The following is a 23949-nucleotide window of genomic DNA, read 5'->3' on the forward strand; positions in this document are numbered from 1 at the left end:
ACAGTTGGTCCCTCTTTCTCAGTAACTCACAGTGGTGATTCCAGACAGTTGTTCCCTCTCTCTCAGTAACTCACAACATTGATTCCAGACAGTTGTTCCCTCTCTACCCCTCTCTCTGAGTAACTCACAGTGGTGATTCCAGACAGTTGTTCCCTCTCTCTCATTACCTCACAGCGGTGATTCCAGACAGTTGTTCCCTCTCTCTCAGTACCTCACAGAGTTGATTACAGACAGTTGTTCCCTCTTTCTCAGTAACTCACAGCGGTGACAACACACAGTTGTTCCCTCTCAGTACCTCATAGTGTTGATTCCAGACAGTTGTTCCCTCTCAGTACCTCACAGAGTTGATTACAGACAGTTGTTCCCTCTCTCTCAGGAACTCAGAGTTGATTACAGACTGTTGTTCCCTCTCTCTCAGTAACTCAGAGTTGATTACAGACTGTTGTTCCCTCTCTCTCAGGAACTCAGAGTTGATTACAGACTGTTGTTCCCTCTCTCTCAGGAACTCAGAGTTGATTACAGACTGTTGTTCCCTCTCTCTCAGGAACTCAGAGTTGATTACAGACTGTTGTTCCCTCTCTCTCAGGAACTCAGAGTTGATTACAGACTGTTGTTCCCTCTCTCTCAGTAACTCACAGCGTTGATTACAGACAGTTGTTCCCTCTTTCTCAGTAACTCACAGCGTTGATTACAGACAGTTGTTCCCTCTTTCTCAGTAACTCACAATGTTGATTCCAGACAGTTGTTCCCTCTTTCTCAGTAACTCACAATGTTGATTCCAGACAGTTGTTCCCTCTCATTACCTCACAGAGTTGATTACAGACAGTTGTTCCCTCTCTCTCAGGAACTCAGAGTTGATTACAGACTGTTGTTTCCTCTCTCTCAGGAACTCAGAGTTGATTACAGACTGTTGTTCCCTCTCTCTCAGTAACTCAGAGTTGATTACAGACTGTTGTTCCCTCTCTCTCAGTAACTCAGAGTTGATTCCAGACAGTTGTTCCCTCTCTCTCAGTAACTCAGAGTTGATTACAGACAGTTGTTCCCTCTCTCTCAGTAACTCAGAGTTGATTCCAGACAGTTGTTCCCTCTCTCTCAGTTACTCACAGCGGTGAATCCAGACATTTGTTCCCTCTCTCTCAGTAACTCAGAGTTGATTCCAGACAGTTGTTCCCTCTCTGTAACTCACAGTGTTGATTCCAGACAGTTGTTCCCTCTCTCTCAGTAACTCAGAGTTGATTCCAGACAGTTGTTCCCTCTCTCTCAGTAACTCAGAGTTGATTACAGACAGTTGTTCCCTCTCTCTCAGTAACTCAGAGTTGAATCCAGACATTTGTTCCCTCTCTCTCAGTAAGTCACAGCATTGATTACAGACAGTTGTTCCCTCTCTCTCAGTAAGTCACACCATTGATTCCAGACAGTTGTTCCCTCTTTCTCAGTAACTCACAGCGGTGAATCCAGACATTTGTTCCCTCTCTCTCAGTAAGTCATAGCATTGATTCCAGACAGTTCTTCCCTCTCTATCAGTAAGTCACAGCATTGATTCCAGACAGTTCTTCCCTCTCTATCAGTAACTCACAGTGTTGATTCCAGATAGTTGTTCTCTCCCCCCCCCCCCCTCTCAGTTACTAACAGCGTTGATTACAGACTGTTGTTCCCTCTCTCTCAGTAACTCACAGCGTTGATTAAAGACAGTTGTTCCCTCTTTCTCAGTAACTCACAGCGTTGATTACAGACAGTTGTTCCCTCTCTCTCAGTAACTCAGAGTTGATTACAGACAGTTGTTCCCTCTCTCTCAGTAACTCACAGCGTTGATTACAGACAGTTGTTCCCTCTCTCTCAGTAACTCAGAGTTGATTACAGACAGTTGTTCCCTCTCTCTCAGTAACTCAGAGTTAATTCCAGACAGTTGTTCCCTCTCTCTCAGTAACTCAGAGTTGATTACAGACAGTTGTTCCCTCTCTCTCAGTAACTCAGAGTTGATTACAGACAGTTGTTCCCTCTCTCTCAGTTACTCACAGCGGTGAATCCAGACATTTGTTACCTCTCTCTCAGTAACTCAGAGTTGATTCCAGACAGTTGTTCCCTCTCTGTAACTCACAGTGTTGATTCCAGACAGTTGTTCCCTCTCTCTCAGTAACTCAGAGTTGATTCCAGACAGTTGTTCCCTCTCTCTCAGTAACTCAGAGTTGATTACAGACAGTTGTTCCCTCTCTCTCAGTAACTCAGAGTTGAATCCAGACATTTGTTCCCTCTCTCTCAGTAAGTCACAGCATTGATTACAGACAGTTGTTCCCTCTCTCTCAGTAAGTCACAGCATTGATTCCAGACAGTTCTTCCCTCTCTATCAGTAACTCACAGTGTTGATTCCAGATAGTTGTTCTCTCCCCCCCCCTCTCAGTTACTAACAGCGTTGATTCCAGACAGTTATTCCCTCTCTCTCAGTTACTAACAGCGTTGATTCCAGACAGTTGTTCCCTCTCTCTCAGTTACTAACAGCGTTGATTCCAGACAGTTGTTCCCTCTCTCTCCCCCTCTCTCAGCGTTGATTCCAGAAAGTTGTTCCCTCTCTCTCTGTAACTCACAGTGTTAATTCCAGAAAGTTGTTCCCTCTCTCTCAGTAACTCACAGCGTTGATTCTAGACAGTTGTTCTCTCTCCCCCTCTCTCTCAGTAACTCACAGTGTTGATTCCAGACAGTTGGTCCCTCTTTCTCAGTAACTCACAGCATTGATTCCAGACAGTTGTTCCCTCTCTCTCAGTAACTCACAGTGTTGATTCCAGACAGTTGGTCCCTCTTTCTCAGTAACTCACAGCATTGATTCCAGACAGTTGATCCCTCTCTCTCAGTAACTCACAATGTTGATTCCAGACAGTTGTTCCCTCTCTACCCCTCTCTCTCAGTAACTCACAGTGGTGATTCCAGACAGTTGTTCCCTCTCTCTCAGTAACTCACAACATTGATTCCAGACAGTTGTTCCCTCTCTACCCCTCTCTCTGAGTAACTCACAGTGGTGATTCCAGACAGTTGTTCCCTCTCTCTCATTACCTCACAGCGGTGATTCCAGACAGTTGTTCCCTCTCTCTCAGTACCTCACAGAGTTGATTACAGACAGTTGTTCCCTCTTTCTCAGTAACTCACAGCGGTGACAACACACAGTTGTTCCCTCTCAGCACCTCACAGTGTTGATTCCAGACAGTTGTTCCCTCTCAGTACCTCACAGAGTTGATTACAGACAGTTGTTCCCTCTCTCTCAGGAACTCAGAGTTGATTACAGACTGTTGTTCCCTCTCTCTCAGTAACTCAGAGTTGATTACAGACTGTTGTTCCCTCTCTCTCAGGAACTCAGAGTTGATTACAGACAGTTGTTCCCTCTTTCTCAGTAACTCACAGCGTTGATTACAGACAGTTGTTCCCTCTTTCTCAGTAACTCACAATGTTGATTCCAGACAGTTGTTCCCTCTTTCTCAGTAACTCACAATGTTGATTCCAGACAGTTGTTCCCTCTCATTACCTCACAGAGTTGATTACAGACAGTTGTTCCCTCTCTCTCAGGAACTCAGAGTTGATTACAGACTGTTGTTTCCTCTCTCTCAGGAACTCAGAGTTGATTACAGACTGTTGTTCCCTCTCTCTCAGTAACTCAGAGTTGATTACAGACTGTTGTTCCCTCTCTCTCAGTAACTCAGAGTTGATTCCAGACAGTTGTTCCCTCTCTCTCAGTAACTCAGAGTTGATTACAGACAGTTGTTCCCTCTCTCTCAGTAACTCAGAGTTGATTCCAGACAGTTGTTCCCTCTCTCTCAGTTACTCACAGCGGTGAATCCAGACATTTGTTCCCTCTCTCTCAGTAACTCAGAGTTGATTCCAGACAGTTGTTCCCTCTCTGTAACTCACAGTGTTGATTCCAGACAGTTGTTCCCTCTCTCTCAGTAACTCAGAGTTGATTCCAGACAGTTGTTCCCTCTCTCTCAGTAACTCAGAGTTGATTACAGACAGTTGTTCCCTCTCTCTCAGTAACTCAGAGTTGAATCCAGACATTTGTTCCCTCTCTCTCAGTAAGTCACAGCATTGATTACAGACAGTTGTTCCCTCTCTCTCAGTAAGTCACACCATTGATTCCAGACAGTTGTTCCCTCTTTCTCAGTAACTCACAGCGGTGAATCCAGACATTTGTTCCCTCTCTCTCAGTAAGTCATAGCATTGATTCCAGACAGTTCTTCCCTCTCTATCAGTAAGTCACAGCATTGATTCCAGACAGTTCTTCCCTCTCTATCAGTAACTCACAGTGTTGATTCCAGATAGTTGTTCTCTCCCCCCCCCCCCCCCCCTCTCAGTTACTAACAGCGTTGATTACAGACTGTTGTTCCCTCTCTCTCAGTAACTCACAGCGTTGATTAAAGACAGTTGTTCCCTCTTTCTCAGTAACTCACAGCGTTGATTACAGACAGTTGTTCCCTCTCTCTCAGTAACTCAGAGTTGATTACAGACAGTTGTTCCCTCTCTCTCAGTAACTCAGAGTTAATTCCAGACAGTTGTTCCCTCTCTCTCAGTAACTCAGAGTTGATTACAGACAGTTGTTCCCTCTCTCTCAGTAACTCAGAGTTGATTACAGACAGTTGTTCCCTCTCTCTCAGTTACTCACAGCGGTGAATCCAGACATTTGTTACCTCTCTCTCAGTAACTCAGAGTTGATTCCAGACAGTTGTTCCCTCTCTGTAACTCACAGTGTTGATTCCAGACAGTTGTTCCCTCTCTCTCAGTAACTCAGAGTTGATTCCAGACAGTTGTTCCCTCTCTCTCAGTAACTCAGAGTTGATTACAGACAGTTGTTCCCTCTCTCTCAGTAACTCAGAGTTGAATCCAGACATTTGTTCCCTCTCTCTCAGTAAGTCACAGCATTGATTACAGACAGTTGTTCCCTCTCTCTCAGTAAGTCACACCATTGATTCCAGACAGTTGTTCCCTCTTTCTCAGTAACTCACAGCGGTGAATCCAGACATTTGTTCCCTCTCTCTCAGTAAGTCATAGCATTGATTCCAGACAGTTCTTCCCTCTCTATCAGTAAGTCACAGCATTGATTCCAGACAGTTCTTCCCTCTCTATCAGTAACTCACAGTGTTGATTCCAGATAGTTGTTCTCTCCCCCCCCCCTCTCAGTTACTAACAGCGTTGATTCCAGACAGTTATTCCCTCTCTCTCAGTTACTAACAGCGTTGATTCCAGACAGTTGTTCCCTCTCTCTCAGTTACTAACAGCGTTGATTCCAGACAGTTGTTCCCTCTCTCTCCCCCTCTCTCAGCGTTGATTCCAGAAAGTTGTTCCCTCTCTCTCTGTAACTCACAGTGTTAATTCCAGAAAGTTGTTCCCTCTCTCTCAGTAACTCACAGCGTTGATTCCAGACAGTTGTTCCCTCTCTCCCCCCATCTCTCACTTACTAACAGCGTTGATTCCAGACAGTTGATCCCTCTCTCTCATTTACTCACAGCGTTGGATCCAGACAGTTGATCCCTCTTTCTCAGTATCTCACAGCATTGATTCCAGACAGTTGATCCCTCTCTCTCAGCAACTCACAGCGTTGGATCCGGACAGTTGATCCCTCTTTCTCAGTAACTCACAACATTGATTCCAGACAGTTGATCCCTCTCTCTCAGTAACTCACAGCGTTGATTCTAGACAGTTGTTCCCTGTTTCTCAGTAACTCACAGCGTTGATTCCAGACAGTTGTTCCCTCTCTCTCAGCAACACACAGCGTCGATTCCAGACAGTTGTTCCGTCTCTCTCTCCGCAACTCACAGCGTTGATTCCAGGCAGTTGTTCCCTCTCTCTCTCCGCAACTCAAAGCGTTGATTCCAGGCAGTTGTTCCCTGTTTCTCAGCAACTCACAGCGTTGATTCCAGACAGTTGTTTCCTCTCTCTCTCCGCAACACACAGCGTCGATTCCAGACAGTTGTTCCCTCTCTCTCTCCACAACTCACAGCGTTGATTCCAGACAGTTGTTCCCTCTCTCTCTCCGCAACTCACAGTGTTGACTCCAGACAGTTGTTCCCTCTCTCCCCCTCTCTCTCCTCATCTCACAGTGTTGATTCCAGACAGTTGTTCCCTCTCTCCCCCTCTCTCTCCCCCTCTCTCAGCGTTGATTCCAGAAAGTTGTTCCCTCTCTCTCTGTAACTCACAGTGTTAATTCCAGAAAGTTGTTCCCTCTCTCTCAGTAACTCACAGCGTTGATTCCAGACAGTTGTTCCCTCTCTCCCCCCATCTCTCACTTACTAACAGCGTTGATTCCAGACAGTTGATCCCTCTCTCTCATTTACTCACAGCGTTGGATCCAGACAGTTGATCCCTCTTTCTCAGTATCTCACAGCATTGATTCCAGACAGTTGATCCCTCTCTCTCAGCAACTCACAGCGTTGGATCCGGACAGTTGATCCCTCTTTCTCAGTAACTCACAGCATTGATTCCAGACAGTTGATCCCTCTCTCTCAGTAACTCACAGCGTTGATTCTAGACAGTTGTTCCCTGTTTCTCAGTAACTCACAGCGTTGATTCCAGACAGTTGTTCCCTCTCTCTCAGCAACACACAGCGTCGATTCCAGACAGTTGTTCCGTCTCTCTCTCCGCAACTCACAGCGTTGATTCCAGGCAGTTGTTCCCTCTCTCTCTCCGCAACTCAAAGCGTTGATTCCAGGCAGTTGTTCCCTGTTTCTCAGCAACTCACAGCGTTGATTCCAGACAGTTGTTTCCTCTCTCTCTCCGCAACACACAGCGTCGATTCCAGACAGTTGTTCCCTCTCTCTCTCCACAACTCACAGCGTTGATTCCAGACAGTTGTTCCCTCTCTCTCTCCGCAACTCACAGTGTTGACTCCAGACAGTTGTTCCCTCTCTCCCCCTCTCTCTCCTCATCTCACAGTGTTGATTCCAGACAGTTGTTCCCTCTCTCCCCCTCTCTCTCCGCATCTCACAGCGTTGATTCCAGACAGTTGTTCCCTCTCTCTCCGCATTTCACAACGTTGATTCCAGACAGTTGTTCCATGTTTCTCAGCAACTCACAGCGTTGATTCCAGACAGTTGTTCCCTCTTTCTCTAACTCACAGCGTTTATTCCAGACAGTGGTTCCCTGTTTCTCAGGAAATCACAGCGTTGATTCCAGACTGTTGTTCCCTCTCTCTCTCCCCAACTCACAGCGTAGATTCCAGACAGTTGTTCCCTCTCTCTCTCCGCAACTCACAGCGTTGATTCCAGACAGTTGTTCCCTCTTTCTCTAACTCACTGCGTTGATTCCAGACAGTTGTTCCCTCTCTCTCCGCATCTCACAGCGTTGAATCCAGACAGTTGTTCCCTCTCTCCCCCTCTCTCTCCGCATCTCACAGCTTTGATTCCAGGTAGTTGTTCTCTCTCTCTCCGCATCTCACAGCGTTGATTCCAGGTAGTTGTTCTCTCTCTCTCCGTATCTCACAGTGTTGATTCCAGGTAGTTGTTTTCTCTCTCTCCGCATCTCACAGCGTTGATTCCAGGTAGTTGTTCTCTCTCTCTCCGCATCTCACAGTGTTGATTCCAGACAGGTGTTCCCTCTTTCTCTAACTCACAGCGTTGAATCCAGACAGTTGTTCCCTCTTTCTCTAACTCACAGCGTTGATTCCAGACAGTTGTTCCCTGTTTCTCAGCAACTCACAGCGTTGATTCCAGACAGTTGTTCCCTCTCTCTCTCCGCAACTCACAGTGTTGATTCCAGACAGTTGTTCCCTCTCTCTCCGCAACTCACAGCGTTGATTCCAGACAGTTGTTCCCTCTCTCTCTCCGCATCTCACAGCGTTGATTCCAGACAGTTGTTCCCTCTCTCTCCGCAACTCACAGCGTTGATTCCATACAGTTGTTCCCTCTCTCTCCGCAACTCACAGCGTTGATTCCAGACAGTTGTTCCCTCTCTCTCCGCAACTCACAGCGTTGATTCCAGACAGTTGTTCCCTGTTTCTCAGTTACACACAGCGATGATTCCAGACAGTTGTTCCCTGCTTCTCAGTTACACACAGCGTTAATTCCAGACAGTTGTTCCCTGTTTCTCTAACTCACAGCGTTAATTCCAGACAGTTGTTCCCTGTTTCTCAGCAACTCACAGTGTGATTCCAGACAGTTGTTCCCTGTTTCTCAGCAACTCACAGTGTTGATTCCAGGTAGTTGTTCCCTGTTTCTCAGCATCTCACAGCGTTGATTCCAGACAGTTGTTCCCTGTTTCTCAGCATCTCACAGCGTTGATTCCAGACAGTTGTTCCCTGTTTCTCAGCAACTCACAGTGTTGATTCCAGGTAGTTGTTCCCTGTTTCTCAGCATCTCACAGCGTTGATTCCAGACAGTTGTTCCCTGTTTCTCAGCATCTCACAGCGTTGATTCCAGACAGTTGTTCCATGTTTCCCAGCATCTCACAGTGTTGATTCCAGACAGTTGTTCCCCCTCTCTCTCCGCATCTCACAGCGTTGATTCCAGGTAGTTGTTCTCTCTCTCTCCGTATCTCACAGTGTTGATTCCAGGTAGTTGTTCTCTCTCTCTCCGCATCTCACAGCGTTGATTCCAGGTAGTTGTTCTCTCTCTCTCCGCATCTCACAGTGTTGATTCCAGACAGGTGTTCCCTCTTTCTCTAACTCACAGCGTTGAATCCAGACAGTTGTTCCCTCTTTCTCTAACTCACAGCGTTGATTCCAGACAGTTGTTCCCTGTTTCTCAGCAACTCACAGCGTTGATTCCAGACAGTTGTTCCCTCTCTCTCTCCGCAACTCACAGTGTTGATTCCAGACAGTTGTTCCCTCTCTCTCCGCAACTCACAGCGTTGATTCCAGACAGTTGTTCCCTCTCTCTCTCCGCATCTCACAGCGTTGATTCCAGACAGTTGTTCCCTCTCTCTCCGCAACTCACAGCGTTGATTCCATACAGTTGTTCCCTCTCTCTCCGCAACTCACAGCGTTGATTCCAGACAGTTGTTCCCTCTCTCTCCGCAACTCACAGCGTTGATTCCAGACAGTTGTTCCCTCTTTCTCTCACTCACAGCGTTGATTTCAGACAGTTGTTCCCTGTTTCTCAGTTACACACAGCGATGATTCCAGACAGTTGTTCCCTGCTTCTCAGTTACACACAGCGTTAATTCCAGACAGTTGTTCCCTGTTTCTCTAACTCACAGCGTTAATTCCAGACAGTTGTTCCCTGTTTCTCAGCAACTCACAGCGTTAATTCCAGACAGTTGTTCCCTGTTTCTCAGCAACTCACAGTGTGATTCCAGACAGTTGTTCCCTGTTTCTCAGCAACTCACAGTGTTGATTCCAGGTAGTTGTTCCCTGTTTCTCAGCATCTCACAGCGTTGATTCCAGACAGTTGTTCCCTTTTTCTCAGCATCTCACAGCGTTGATTCCAGACAGTTGTTCCCTGTTTCTCAGCAACTCACAGTGTTGATTCCAGGTAGTTGTTCCCTGTTTCTCAGCATCTCACAGCGTTGATTCCAGACAGTTGTTCCCTGTTTCTCAGCATCTCACAGCGTTGATTCCAGACAGTTGTTCCCTGTTTCCCAGCATCTCACAGTGTTGATTCCAGACAGTTGTTCCCCCTCTCTCTCCGCATCTCACAGCGTTGAATCCAGACAGTTGTTCCCTCTCTCCCTCTCTCTCTCCGCATCTCACAGCGTTGATTCCAGACAGTTGTTCCCTGTTTCTCAGCATCTCACAGTGTTGATTCCAGACAGTTGTTCCCCCTCTCTCTCCGCAACTCACAGCGTTGAATCCAGACAGTTGTTCCCTGTTTCTCAGCAACTCACAGCGTTGATTCCAGACAGTTGTTCCCTCTCTCTCCGCATCTCACAGCGTTGATTCCAGACAGTTGTTCCCTGTTTCTCTAACTCACAGCGTTGATTCCAGACAGTTGTTCCCTGTTTCTCAGCAACTCACAGCGTTGATTCCAGACAGTTGTTCCCTCTCTCTCTCCGCAACTCACAGTGTTGATTCCAGACAGTTGTTCCCTCTCTCTCCGCAACTCACAGCGTTGATTCCAGACAGTTGTTCCCTCTCTCTCTCTGCATCTCATAGCGTTGATTCCAGACAGTTGTTCCCTCTCTCTCCGCAACTCACAGCGTTGATTCCAGACAGTTGTTCCCTCTCTCTCCGCAACTCACAGCGTTGATTCCAGACAGTTGTTCCCTCTCTCTCCGCAACTCACAGCGTTGATTCCAGACAGTTGTTCCCTCTCTCTCCGCAACTCACAGCGTTGATTCCAGACAGTTGTTCCCTCTTTCTCTCACTCACAGTGTTGATTTCAGACAGTTGTTCCCTGTTTCTCAGTTACACACAGCGATGATTCCAGACAGTTGTTCCCTGTTTCTCAGTTTCTCACAGCGTTGATTCCAGACAGTTGTTCCCTCTCTCCCCCGTTTTCTCAGTAACTCACAGTGTTAATTCCAGACAGTTGTTCCCTGTTTCTCAGGTACTCACAGCGTTGATTCCAGACAGTTGTTCCCTGTTTCTCAGTTACTCACAGCGTTGATTCCAGACAGTTGTTCCCTGTTTCTCAGCAACTCACAGCGTTAATTCCAGACAGTTGTTCCCTGTTTCTCAGTTACTCACAGCGTCGATTCCAGACAGATGTTCCCTCTCTCTCAGTAACTCACAGCTTTAATTCCAGACAGTTGTTCCCTGTTTCTCAGTTACTCACAGCGTTGATTCCAGACAGTTGTTCCCTGTTTCTCAGCAACTCACAGTGTTGATTCCAGACATTTGTTCCCTGTTTCTCAGCATCTCACAGCGTTGATTCCAGACAGTTGTTCCCTCTCTCTCCACAACTCACAGTGTTGATTCCAGACAGTTGTTCCCTCTCTCTCCACAACTCACAGTGTTGATTCCAGACAGTTGTTCCCTGTTTCTCAGCATCTCACAGCGTTGATTCCAGACAGTTGTTTCCTCTTACTCTAACTCACAGTGTGATTCCAGACAGTTGTTCCCTGTTTCTCAGCAACTCACAGTGTTGATTCCAGGTAGTTGTTCCCTGTTTCTCAGCAACTCACAGTGTTGATTCAGGACAGTTGTTCCCTCTCTCTCAGCATCTCACAGAGTTGATTCCAGACAGTTGTTCCCTGTTTCTCAGCATCTCACAGTGTTGATTCCAGACAGTTGTTCCCTCTCTCTCAGCATCTCACAGCGTTGATTCCAGACAGTTGTTCCCTGTTTCTCAGCATCTCACAGCGTTGATTCCAGACAGTTGTTCCCTGTTTCTCAGCATCTCACAGCGTTGATTCCAGACAGTTGTTCCCTGTTTCCCAGCATCTCACAGTGTTGATTCCAGACAGTTGTTCCCCCTCTCTCTCCGCATCTCACAGCGTTGAATCCAGACAGTTGTTCCCTCTCTCCCCCTCTCTCTCCGCATCTCACAGCGTTGATTCCAGACAGTTGTTCCCTGTTTCTCAGCATCTCACAGTGTTGATTCCAGACAGTTGTTCCCCCTCTCTCTCCGCAACTCACAGCGTTGAATCCAGACAGTTGTTCCCTGTTCCTCAGCAACTCACAGCGTTGATTCCAGACAGTTGTTCCCTCTCTCTCCGCATCTCACAGCGTTGATTCCAGACAGTTGTTCCCTGTTTCTCAGCATCTCACAGCGTTGAATCCAGACAGTTGTTCCCTGTTCCTCAGCAACTCACAGTGTTGATTCCAGACAGTTGTTCCCCCTCTCTCTCCGCAACTCACAGCGTTGAATCCAGAGAGTTGTTCCCTGTTTCTCAGCAACTCACAGCGTTGATTCCAGACAGTTGTTCTCTCTCTCTCCGCATCTCACAGCGTTGATTCCAGGTAGTTGTTCTCTCTCTCTCCGTATCTCACAGTGTTGATTCCAGGTAGTTGTTTTCTCTCTCTCCGCATCTCACAGCGTTGATTCCAGGTAGTTGTTCTCTCTCTCTCCGCATCTCACAGTGTTGATTCCAGACAGGTGTTCCCTCTTTCTCTAACTCACAGCGTTGAATCCAGACAGTTGTTCCCTCTTTCTCTAACTCACAGCGTTGATTCCAGACAGTTGTTCCCTGTTTCTCAGCAACTCACAGCGTTGATTCCAGACAGTTGTTCCCTCTCTCTCTCCGCAACTCACAGTGTTGATTCCAGACAGTTGTTCCCTCTCTCTCCGCAACTCACAGCGTTGATTCCAGACAGTTGTTCCCTCTCTCTCTCCGCATCTCACAGCGTTGATTCCAGACAGTTGTTCCCTCTCTCTCCGCAACTCACAGCGTTGATTCCATACAGTTGTTCCCTCTCTCTCCGCAACTCACAGCGTTGATTCCAGACAGTTGTTCCCTCTCTCTCCGCAACTCACAGCGTTGATTCCAGACAGTTGTTCCCTGTTTCTCAGTTACACACAGCGATGATTCCAGACAGTTGTTCCCTGCTTCTCAGTTACACACAGCGTTAATTCCAGACAGTTGTTCCCTGTTTCTCTAACTCACAGCGTTAATTCCAGACAGTTGTTCCCTGTTTCTCAGCAACTCACAGTGTGATTCCAGACAGTTGTTCCCTGTTTCTCAGCAACTCACAGTGTTGATTCCAGGTAGTTGTTCCCTGTTTCTCAGCATCTCACAGCGTTGATTCCAGACAGTTGTTCCCTGTTTCTCAGCATCTCACAGCGTTGATTCCAGACAGTTGTTCCCTGTTTCTCAGCAACTCACAGTGTTGATTCCAGGTAGTTGTTCCCTGTTTCTCAGCATCTCACAGCGTTGATTCCAGACAGTTGTTCCCTGTTTCTCAGCATCTCACAGCGTTGATTCCAGACAGTTGTTCCATGTTTCCCAGCATCTCACAGTGTTGATTCCAGACAGTTGTTCCCCCTCTCTCTCCGCATCTCACAGCGTTGATTCCAGGTAGTTGTTCTCTCTCTCTCCGTATCTCACAGTGTTGATTCCAGGTAGTTGTTCTCTCTCTCTCCGCATCTCACAGCGTTGATTCCAGGTAGTTGTTCTCTCTCTCTCCGCATCTCACAGTGTTGATTCCAGACAGGTGTTCCCTCTTTCTCTAACTCACAGCGTTGAATCCAGACAGTTGTTCCCTCTTTCTCTAACTCACAGCGTTGATTCCAGACAGTTGTTCCCTGTTTCTCAGCAACTCACAGCGTTGATTCCAGACAGTTGTTCCCTCTCTCTCTCCGCAACTCACAGTGTTGATTCCAGACAGTTGTTCCCTCTCTCTCCGCAACTCACAGCGTTGATTCCAGACAGTTGTTCCCTCTCTCTCTCCGCATCTCACAGCGTTGATTCCAGACAGTTGTTCCCTCTCTCTCCGCAACTCACAGCGTTGATTCCATACAGTTGTTCCCTCTCTCTCCGCAACTCACAGCGTTGATTCCAGACAGTTGTTCCCTCTCTCTCCGCAACTCACAGCGTTGATTCCAGACAGTTGTTCCCTCTTTCTCTCACTCACAGCGTTGATTTCAGACAGTTGTTCCCTGTTTCTCAGTTACACACAGCGATGATTCCAGACAGTTGTTCCCTGCTTCTCAGTTACACACAGCGTTAATTCCAGACAGTTGTTCCCTGTTTCTCTAACTCACAGCGTTAATTCCAGACAGTTGTTCCCTGTTTCTCAGCAACTCACAGCGTTAATTCCAGACAGTTGTTCCCTGTTTCTCAGCAACTCACAGTGTGATTCCAGACAGTTGTTCCCTGTTTCTCAGCAACTCACAGTGTTGATTCCAGGTAGTTGTTCCCTGTTTCTCAGCATCTCACAGCGTTGATTCCAGACAGTTGTTCCCTTTTTCTCAGCATCTCACAGCGTTGATTCCAGACAGTTGTTCCCTGTTTCTCAGCAACTCACAGTGTTGATTCCAGGTAGTTGTTCCCTGTTTCTCAGCATCTCACAGCGTTGATTCCAGACAGTTGTTCCCTGTTTCTCAGCATCTCACAGCGTTGATTCCAGACAGTTGTTCCCTGTTTCCCAGCATCTCACAGTGTTGATTCCAGACAGTTGTTCCCCCTCTCTCTCCGCATCTCACAGCGTTGAATCCAGACAGTTGTTCCCTCTCTCCCTCTCTCTCTCCGCATCTCACAGCGTTGATTCCAGACAGTTGTTCCCTGTTTCTCAGCATCTCACAGTGTTGATTCCAGACAGTTGTTCCCCCTCTCTCTCCGCAACTCACAGCGTTGAATCCAGACAGTTGTTCCCTGTTTCTCAGCAACTCACAGCGTTGATTCCAGACAGTTGTTCCCTCTCTCTCCGCATCTCACAGCGTTGATTCCAGACAGTTGTTCCCTGTTTCTCTAACTCACAGCGTTGATTCCAGACAGTTGTTCCCTGTTTCTCAGCAACTCACAGCGTTGATTCCAGACAGTTGTTCCCTCTCTCTCTCCGCAACTCACAGTGTTGATTCCAGACAGTTGTTCCCTCTCTCTCCGCAACTCACAGCGTTGATTCCAGACAGTTGTTCCCTCTCTCTCTCTGCATCTCATAGCGTTGATTCCAGACAGTTGTTCCCTCTCTCTCCGCAACTCACAGCGTTGATTCCAGACAGTTGTTCCCTCTCTCTCCGCAACTCACAGCGTTGATTCCAGACAGTTGTTCCCTCTCTCTCCGCAACTCACAGCGTTGATTCCAGACAGTTGTTCCCTCTCTCTCCGCAACTCACAGCGTTGATTCCAGACAGTTGTTCCCTCTTTCTCTCACTCACAGTGTTGATTTCAGACAGTTGTTCCCTGTTTCTCAGTTACACACAGCGATGATTCCAGACAGTTGTTCCCTGTTTCTCAGTTTCTCACAGCGTTGATTCCAGACAGTTGTTCCCTCTCTCCCCCGTTTTCTCAGTAACTCACAGTGTTAATTCCAGACAGTTGTTCCCTGTTTCTCAGGTACTCACAGCGTTGATTCCAGACAGTTGTTCCCTGTTTCTCAGTTACTCACAGCGTTGATTCCAGACAGTTGTTCCCTGTTTCTCAGCAACTCACAGCGTTAATTCCAGACAGTTGTTCCCTGTTTCTCAGTTACTCACAGCGTCGATTCCAGACAGATGTTCCCTCTCTCTCAGTAACTCACAGCTTTAATTCCAGACAGTTGTTCCCTGTTTCTCAGTTACTCACAGCGTTGATTCCAGACAGTTGTTCCCTGTTTCTCAGCAACTCACAGTGTTGATTCCAGACATTTGTTCCCTGTTTCTCAGCATCTCACAGCGTTGATTCCAGACAGTTGTTCCCTCTCTCTCCACAACTCACAGTGTTGATTCCAGACAGTTGTTCCCTCTCTCTCCACAACTCACAGTGTTGATTCCAGACAGTTGTTCCCTGTTTCTCAGCATCTCACAGCGTTGATTCCAGACAGTTGTTTCCTCTTACTCTAACTCACAGTGTGATTCCAGACAGTTGTTCCCTGTTTCTCAGCAACTCACAGTGTTGATTCCAGGTAGTTGTTCCCTGTTTCTCAGCAACTCACAGTGTTGATTCAGGACAGTTGTTCCCTCTCTCTCAGCATCTCACAGAGTTGATTCCAGACAGTTGTTCCCTGTTTCTCAGCATCTCACAGTGTTGATTCCAGACAGTTGTTCCCTCTCTCTCAGCATCTCACAGCGTTGATTCCAGACAGTTGTTCCCTGTTTCTCAGCATCTCACAGCGTTGATTCCAGACAGTTGTTCCCTGTTTCTCAGCATCTCACAGCGTTGATTCCAGACAGTTGTTCCCTGTTTCCCAGCATCTCACAGTGTTGATTCCAGACAGTTGTTCCCCCTCTCTCTCCGCATCTCACAGCGTTGAATCCAGACAGTTGTTCCCTCTCTCCCCCTCTCTCTCCGCATCTCACAGCGTTGATTCCAGACAGTTGTTCCCTGTTTCTCAGCATCTCACAGTGTTGATTCCAGACAGTTGTTCCCCCTCTCTCTCCGCAACTCACAGCGTTGAATCCAGACAGTTGTTCCCTGTTCCTCAGCAACTCACAGCGTTGATTCCAGACAGTTGTTCCCTCTCTCTCCGCATCTCACAGCGTTGATTCCAGACAGTTGTTCCCTGTTTCTCAGCATCTCACAGCGTTGAATCCAGACAGTTGTTCCCTGTTCCTCAGCAACTCACAGTGTTGATTCCAGACAGTTGTTCCCCCTCTCTCTCCGCAACTCACAGCGTTGAATCCAGAGAGTTGTTCCCTGTTTCTCAGCAACTCACAGCGTTGATTCCAGACAGTTGTTCCCTCTCTCTCCGCATCTCACAGCGTTGATTCCAGACAGTTGTTCCCTGTTTCTCTAACTCACAGCGTTGATTCCAGACAGTTGTTCCCTGTTTCTCAGCAACTCACAGCGTTGATTCCAGACAGTTGTTCCCTCTCTCTCTCCGCAACTCACAGTGTTGATTCCAGACAGTTGTTCCCTCTCTCTCCGCAACTCACAGCGTTGATTCCAGACAGTTGTTCCCTCTCTCTCTCCGCATCTCATAGCGTTGATTCCAGACAGTTGTTCCCTCTCTCTCCGCAACTCACAGCGTTGATTCCAGACAGTTGTTCCCTCTCTCTCCGCAACTCACAGCGTTGATTCCAGACAGTTTTTCCCTCTCTCTCCGCAACTCACAGCGTTGATTCCAGACAGTTGTTCCCTCTTTCTCTCACTCACAGCGTTGATTTCAGACAGTTGTTCCCTGTTTCTCAGTTACACACAGCAATGATTCCAGACAGTTGTTCCCTGCTTCTCAGTTACACACAGCGTTAATTCCAGACAGTTGTTCCCTGTTTCTCAGTTTCTCACAGCGTTGATTCCAGACAGTTGTTCCCTCTCTCCCCCGTTTTCTCAGTAACTCACAGTGTTAATTCCAGACAGTTGTGCCCTGTTTCTCAGGTACTCACAGCGTTGATTCCAGACAGTTGTTCCCTGTTTCTCAGTTACTCACAGCGTTGATTACAGACAGTTGTTCCCTGTTTCTCAGCAACTCACAGCGTTAATTCCAGACAGTTGTTCCCTGTTTCTCAGTTACTCACAGCGTCGATTCCAGACAGATGTTCCCTCTCTCTCAGTAACTCACAGCTTTAATTCCAGACAGTTGTTCCCTGTTTCTCAGTTACTCACGGCGTTGATTCCAGACAGTTGTTCCCTGTTTCTCAGCAACTCACAGTGTTGATTCCAGGCAGTTGTTCACTCTCTCTCTCCACAACTCACAGTGTTGATTCCAGACAGTTGTTCCCTGTTTCTCAGCATCTCACAGCGTTGATTCCAGACAGTTGTTTCCTCTTACTCTAACTCACAGTGTGATTCCAGACAGTTGTTCCCTGTTTCTCAGCAACTCACAGTGTTGATTCCAGGTAGTTGTTCCCTGTTTCTCAGCAACTCACAGTGTTGATTCCAGGTAGTTGTTCCCTGTTTCTCAGCAACTCACAGTGTTGATTCAAGACAGTTGTTCCCTGTTTCTCAGCATCTCACAGTGTTGATTCCAGACAGTTGTTCCCTCTCTCTCAGCATCTCACAGCGTTGATTCCAGACAGTTGTTTCCTGTTTCTCAGCATCTCACAGCGTTGATTCCAGACAGTTGTTCCCTGTTTCTCAGCATCTCACAGCGTTGATTCCAGACAGTTGTTCCCTGTTTCCCAGCATCTCACAGTGTTGATTCCAGACAGTTGTTCCCCCTCTCTCTCCGCATCTCACAGCGTTGAATCCAGACAGTTGTTCCCTCTCTCCCCCTCTCTCTCCGCATCTCACAGCGTTGATTCCAGACAGTTGTTCCCTGTTTCTCAGCATCTCACAGTGTTGATTCCAGACAGTTGTTCCCCCTCTCTCTCCGCAACTCACAGCGTTGAATCCAGACAGTTGTTCCCTGTTCCTCAGCAACTCACTGCGTTGACTCCAGACAGTTGTTCCCTCTCTCTCTCCGCAACTCACAGTGTTGATTCCAGACAGTTGTTCCCTGTTTCTCAGCAACTCACAGCGTTGATTCCAGACAGTTGTTCCCTCTTTCTCTAACTCACAGCGTTGATTTCCAGACAGTGGTTCCCTGTTTCTCAGCAACTCACAGCGTTGATTCCAGACAGTTGTTCCCTCTCTCTCTCCGCAACTCACAGTGTTGATTCCAGACAGTTGTTCCCTCTCTCTCCGCAACTCACAGCGTTGATTCCAGACAGTTGTTCCCTCTCTCTCTCCGCATCTCATAGCGTTGATTCCAGACAGTTGTTCCCTCTCTCTCCGCAACTCACAGCGTTGATTCCAGACAGTTGTTCCCTCTCTCTCCTTAACTCACAGCGTTGATTCCAGACAGTTTTTCCCTCTCTCTCCGCAACTCACAGCGTTGATTCCAGACAGTTGTTCCCTCTTTCTCTCACTCACAGCGTTGATTTCAGACAGTTGTTCCCTGTTTCTCAGTTACACACAGCAATGATTCCAGACAGTTGTTCCCTGCTTCTCAGTTACACACAGCGTTAATTCCAGACAGTTGTTCCCTGTTTCTCAGTTTCTCACAGCGTTGATTCCAGACAGTTGTTCCCTCTCTCCCCCGTTTTCTCAGTAACTCACAGTGTTAATTCCAGACAGTTGTGCCCTGTTTCTCAGGTACTCACAGCGTTGATTCCAGACAGTTGTTCCCTGTTTCTCAGTTACTCACAGCGTTGATTACAGACAGTTGTTCCCTGTTTCTCAGCAACTCACAGCGTTAATTCCAGACAGTTGTTCCCTGTTTCTCAGTTACTCACAGCGTCGATTCCAGACAGATGTTCCCTCTCTCTCAGTAACTCACAGCTTTAATTCCAGACAGTTGTTCCCTGTTTCTCAGTTACTCACGGCGTTGATTCCAGACAGTTGTTCCCTGTTTCTCAGCAACTCACAGTGTTGATTCCAGGCAGTTGTTCACTCTCTCTCTCCACAACTCACAGTGTTGATTCCAGACAGTTGTTCCCTGTTTCTCAGCATCTCACAGCATTGATTCCAGACAGTTGTTTCCTCTTACTCTAACTCACAGTGTGATTCCAGACAGTTGTTCCCTGTTTCTCAGCAACTCACAGTGTTGATTCCAGGTAGTTGTTCCCTGTTTCTCAGCAACTCACAGTGTTGATTCCAGACAGTTGTTCCCTGTTTCTCAGCAACTCACAGTGTTGATTCCAGGTAGTTGTTCCCTGTTTCTCAGCAACTCACAGTGTTGATTCCAGGTAGTTGTTCCCTGTTTCTCAGCAACTCACAGTGTTGATTCCAGACAGTTGTTCCCTCTCTCTCAGCATCTCACAGCGTTGATTCCAGACAGTTGTTCCCTGTTTCTCAGCATCTCACAGTGTTGATTCCAGACAGTTGTTCCCTCTCTCTCAGCATCTCACAGCGTTGATTCCAGACAGTTGTTTCCTGTTTCTCAGCATCTCACAGCGTTGATTCCAGACAGTTGTTCCCTGTTTCTCAGCATCTCACAGCGTTGATTCCAGACAGTTGTTCCCTGTTTCCCAGCATCTCACAGTGTTGATTCCAGACAGTTGTTCCCCCTCTCTCTCCGCATCTCACAGCGTTGAATCCAGACAGTTGTTCCCTCTCTCCCCCTCTCTCTCCGCATCTCACAGCGTTGATTCCAGACAGTTGTTCCCTGTTTCTCAGCATCTCACAGTGTTGATTCCAGACAGTTGTTCCCCCTCTCTCTCCGCAACTCACAGCGTTGAATCCAGACAGTTGTTCCCTGTTCCTCAGCAACTCACTGCGTTGACTCCAGACAGTTGTTCCCTCTCTCTCTCCGCAACTCACAGTGTTGATTCCAGACAGTTGTTCCCTGTTTCTCAGCAACTCACAGCGTTGATTCCAGACAGTTGTTCCCTCTTTCTCTAACTCACAGCGTTGATTTCCAGACAGTGGTTCCCTGTTTCTCAGGAACTCACAGCGTTGATTCCAGACAGTTGTTCCCTCTCTCTCTCCGCAACTCACAGTGTTGATTCCAGACAGTTGTTCCCTCTTTCTCTAACTCACAGTGTTGATTCCAGACAGTTGTTCCCTCTTTCTCTAACTCACAGTGTTGATTCCAGACAGTGGTTCCATGTTTCTCAGTTACTCACAGCGTTGATTCCAGACAGTTGTTCCATGTTTCTCAGCAACTCACAGTGTTGATTCCAGGTAGTTGTTCTCTCTCTCTCCGCATCTCACAGCGTTGATTCCAGACAGTTGTTCCCTCTTTCTCTAACTCACAGCGTTGATTCCAGACAGTTGTTCCCTCTCTCTCCGCAACTCACAGCGTTGATTCCAGACAGCTTTTCCCTCTTTCTCTCACTCACAGCGTTCATTCCAGACAGTTGTTCCCTCTCTCCCCCGTTTTCTCAGTAACTCACAGCGTTAATTCCAGACAGTTGTTGTGAGAAATGCATCATCAGGGCTACAAACAGCTGCTGCCTGTAGAGAGATGATCGCACCTAGAAAACGACAGACATATTACAGCATTAATACATGACTACAGACACATATCACATTATTAATACAGGACTACAGACACATATCACATTATTAATACAGGACTACAGACACATATCACATTACTAATCGAGGACTAGAGACACATATCACATTACCAATGTAGGTCTACAGACACATATCACATTACTAATGCAGGTCTACAGACACATCACATTACTAATGCAGGTCTACAGACACATATCACATGTTTATTACAGAATTAGAGATACATCACATTATTAATACAGGACCCCAGACATATCACATTAGTAATGCAGGACTACAGACACATATCATATTACTAATGCAGGCATACAGACACATATCACATGTTTAATACAGGACTACAGACACATATCACATTATGAAAACAGGACTACAGACACATATCACATTATTAATATTGGACTAAAGACACATATCACATGAGTAATAGAGGACCACAGACACATAACACATTACTAATACAGGACTACAGACACATTTCACATTATTAATATTGGACTACAGACACATATCACATGATGAAGAGAGGACTACAGACACAACACATAGTTAATACAGGACTACAGACACATATCACATTATTAATATTGGACTAGAGACACATATCACATGATTAATAGAGGACTACAGACACATATCACATTGTTAATACAGGACTACAGACACATATCACATTATTAATACAGGACTACAGACACATATCACATTATCAATATTGGACTACAGACACATATCACGTTATTAATACAGGACTACAGACACATATCACATTGTTAATACAGGACTACAGACACATATCACAATATTTATACAGGACTACAGACACATATCACATTATTAAAAGAGGACTACAGACACATATCACATTACCAATGCAGGACCCCAGACATATCACATTACTAATGCAGGCATACAGACACATATCACATTATTCATATTTGACTACAGACACATATCGCATGATTAATAGAGTACTACAGACACATATCACATTACCAATGCAGGACTACAGACACATATCATATTACTAATGCAGGCATACAGACACATATCACATTATTCATATTGGACTACACACACATATCACATGATTAATAGAGAACTACAGACAGATATCACATTGATAATGCAGGATTACAGACACATATCACATTATTAATACAGGACTACAGACATATCTCTTTGTTAATATTGGACCACAGACACATATCATATTATTAATACAGGACTACAGACACATATCACATTATTAATATTGGACTACAGACACATATCATATTATTAATACACGACTACAGACACATATCATATTATTAATACAGGACTACAGACACATATCACATGAATAATATTGGACTACAGACACATATCATATTATTAATATAGGACTACAGACACATCACATTTTTAATATTGGACTATATACATACATCACATTATGAATACAGGACTACAGACACATATCACGTGATTAATAGAGGACTACAGACACATATCACATTGTTCATACAGGACTACAGACACATATCACGTGATTAATAGAGGACTACAGACACATATCACATTATTAATTTTGGCTTACAGACAAATATCACATGATTAATAGAGGACTACAGATACAACACATTGTTAATACAGGACTACAGACACATATCACATTGTTAATACAGGACTACAGACACATATCACAATATTTATACAGGACTACAGACACATATCACATTATTAAAAGAGGACTACAGACACATATCACATTACCAATGCAGGACCCCAGACATATCACATTACTAATGCAGGCATACAGACACATATCACATTATTCATATTTGACTACAGACACATATCGCATGATTAATAGAGTACTACAGACACATATCACATTACCAATGCAGGACTACAGACACATATCATATTACTAATGCAGGCATACAGACACATATCACATTATTCATATTGGACTACACACACATATCACATGATTAATAGAGAACTACAGACAGATATCACATTGATAATGCAGGATTACAGACACATATCACATTATTAATACAGGACTACAGACATATCACATTGTTAATATTGGACCACAGACACATATCATATTATTAATACAGGACTACAGACACATATCACATTATTAATATTGGACTACAGACACATATCATATTATTAATATTGGACTACAGACACATATCATATTATTAATACAGGACTACAGACACATATCACATGAATAATATTGGACTACAGACACATATCATATTATTAATATAGGACTACAGACACATCACATTTTTAATATTGGACTATATACATACATCACATTATGAATACAGGACTACAGACACATATCACGTGATTAATAGAGGACTACAGACACATATCACATTATTAATTTTGGCTTACAGACAAATATCACATGATTAATAGAGGACTACAGATACAACACATTGTTAATACAGGACTACAGACACATATCACATTGTTAATACAAGACTACAGACATATATCACATTGTTATTACAGGACTACAGACACATTATTAATTCAGGACTACAGACACATATCACATTATTAATATTGGACTACAGACACATATCACATTATTAATATTGGACTACAGACACATATCACATGATTAATACAGGACTACAGACATATATCACATTGTTATTATTGGACTACAGACACATATCACATTATTAATATTGGACTACAGACACATATCACATTATTAATATTGGACAACAGACACATATCACATTATAAATACAGGACTACAGACACATATCACATTATTAATATTGGACTACAGACACATATCACATGATTAATACAGGACTACAGACATATATCACATTGTTATTACAGGACTACAGACACATTATTAATTCAGGACTACAGACACGTATCACATGATTAATATTGGACTAGAGACACATATCATATTGTTAATACAGGACTACAGACATATATGATATTATTAATACAGGACAACAGACACGTATCACATTGTTAATACATGACTACAGACATATATCATATTATTAATACAGGACTACAGACACATATCACACTATTTATACAGGACTACAGACACATATCACATTATTAATATTGGACTACAGACACATATCATGTTATTAATACAGGACTACAGACATATATTATATTATTAATACAGGACTACAGACATATATCACATGATTAATATTGGACTACAGACACATATCATATTATTAATACAGGACTACAGACATATATGATATTTTTAATACAGGACTACAGACATATATCACATGATTAATGTTGGACTACAGACACATATCATATTATTAATACAGGACTACAGACATATATCATATTATTAATACAGGACTACAGACACATATCACATTGTTAATACAGGACTACAGACACATATCACATGACTAATATTGGACTACAGACACATATCACATTACCAATGCAGGCGTACAGACACATATCACATGTTTATTACAGGACTACAGACACATATCACATTATTAATACAGGACTACAATCACACCTCACATTATAAATACATGACTACATACA

At 45.1% G+C, this 23949-nt stretch overlaps 1 protein-coding gene across 4 annotated transcripts in view; it reads right to left on the reverse strand.

Moving 5' to 3' along the window:
- LOC110527388 (solute carrier family 2, facilitated glucose transporter member 2) overlaps window positions 1-23949 on the reverse strand; it is a 40585-nt gene that overhangs the window by 2242 nt on the left and 14394 nt on the right. For all 4 annotated transcript variants that reach the window (XM_036982704.1, XM_036982703.1, XM_036982705.1 and 1 more), the window contains one exon: window positions 20244-20324. In XM_036982704.1, coding sequence (XP_036838599.1) covers window positions 20244-20324 — 81 coding nt within the window. The remainder of the gene's footprint in view (window positions 1-20243; window positions 20325-23949) is intronic.

Source organism: Oncorhynchus mykiss, chromosome 7 (genome assembly GCF_013265735.2).
Source record: "Oncorhynchus mykiss isolate Arlee chromosome 7, USDA_OmykA_1.1, whole genome shotgun sequence".
Classification (NCBI taxonomy): domain Eukaryota; kingdom Metazoa; phylum Chordata; class Actinopteri; order Salmoniformes; family Salmonidae; genus Oncorhynchus; species Oncorhynchus mykiss.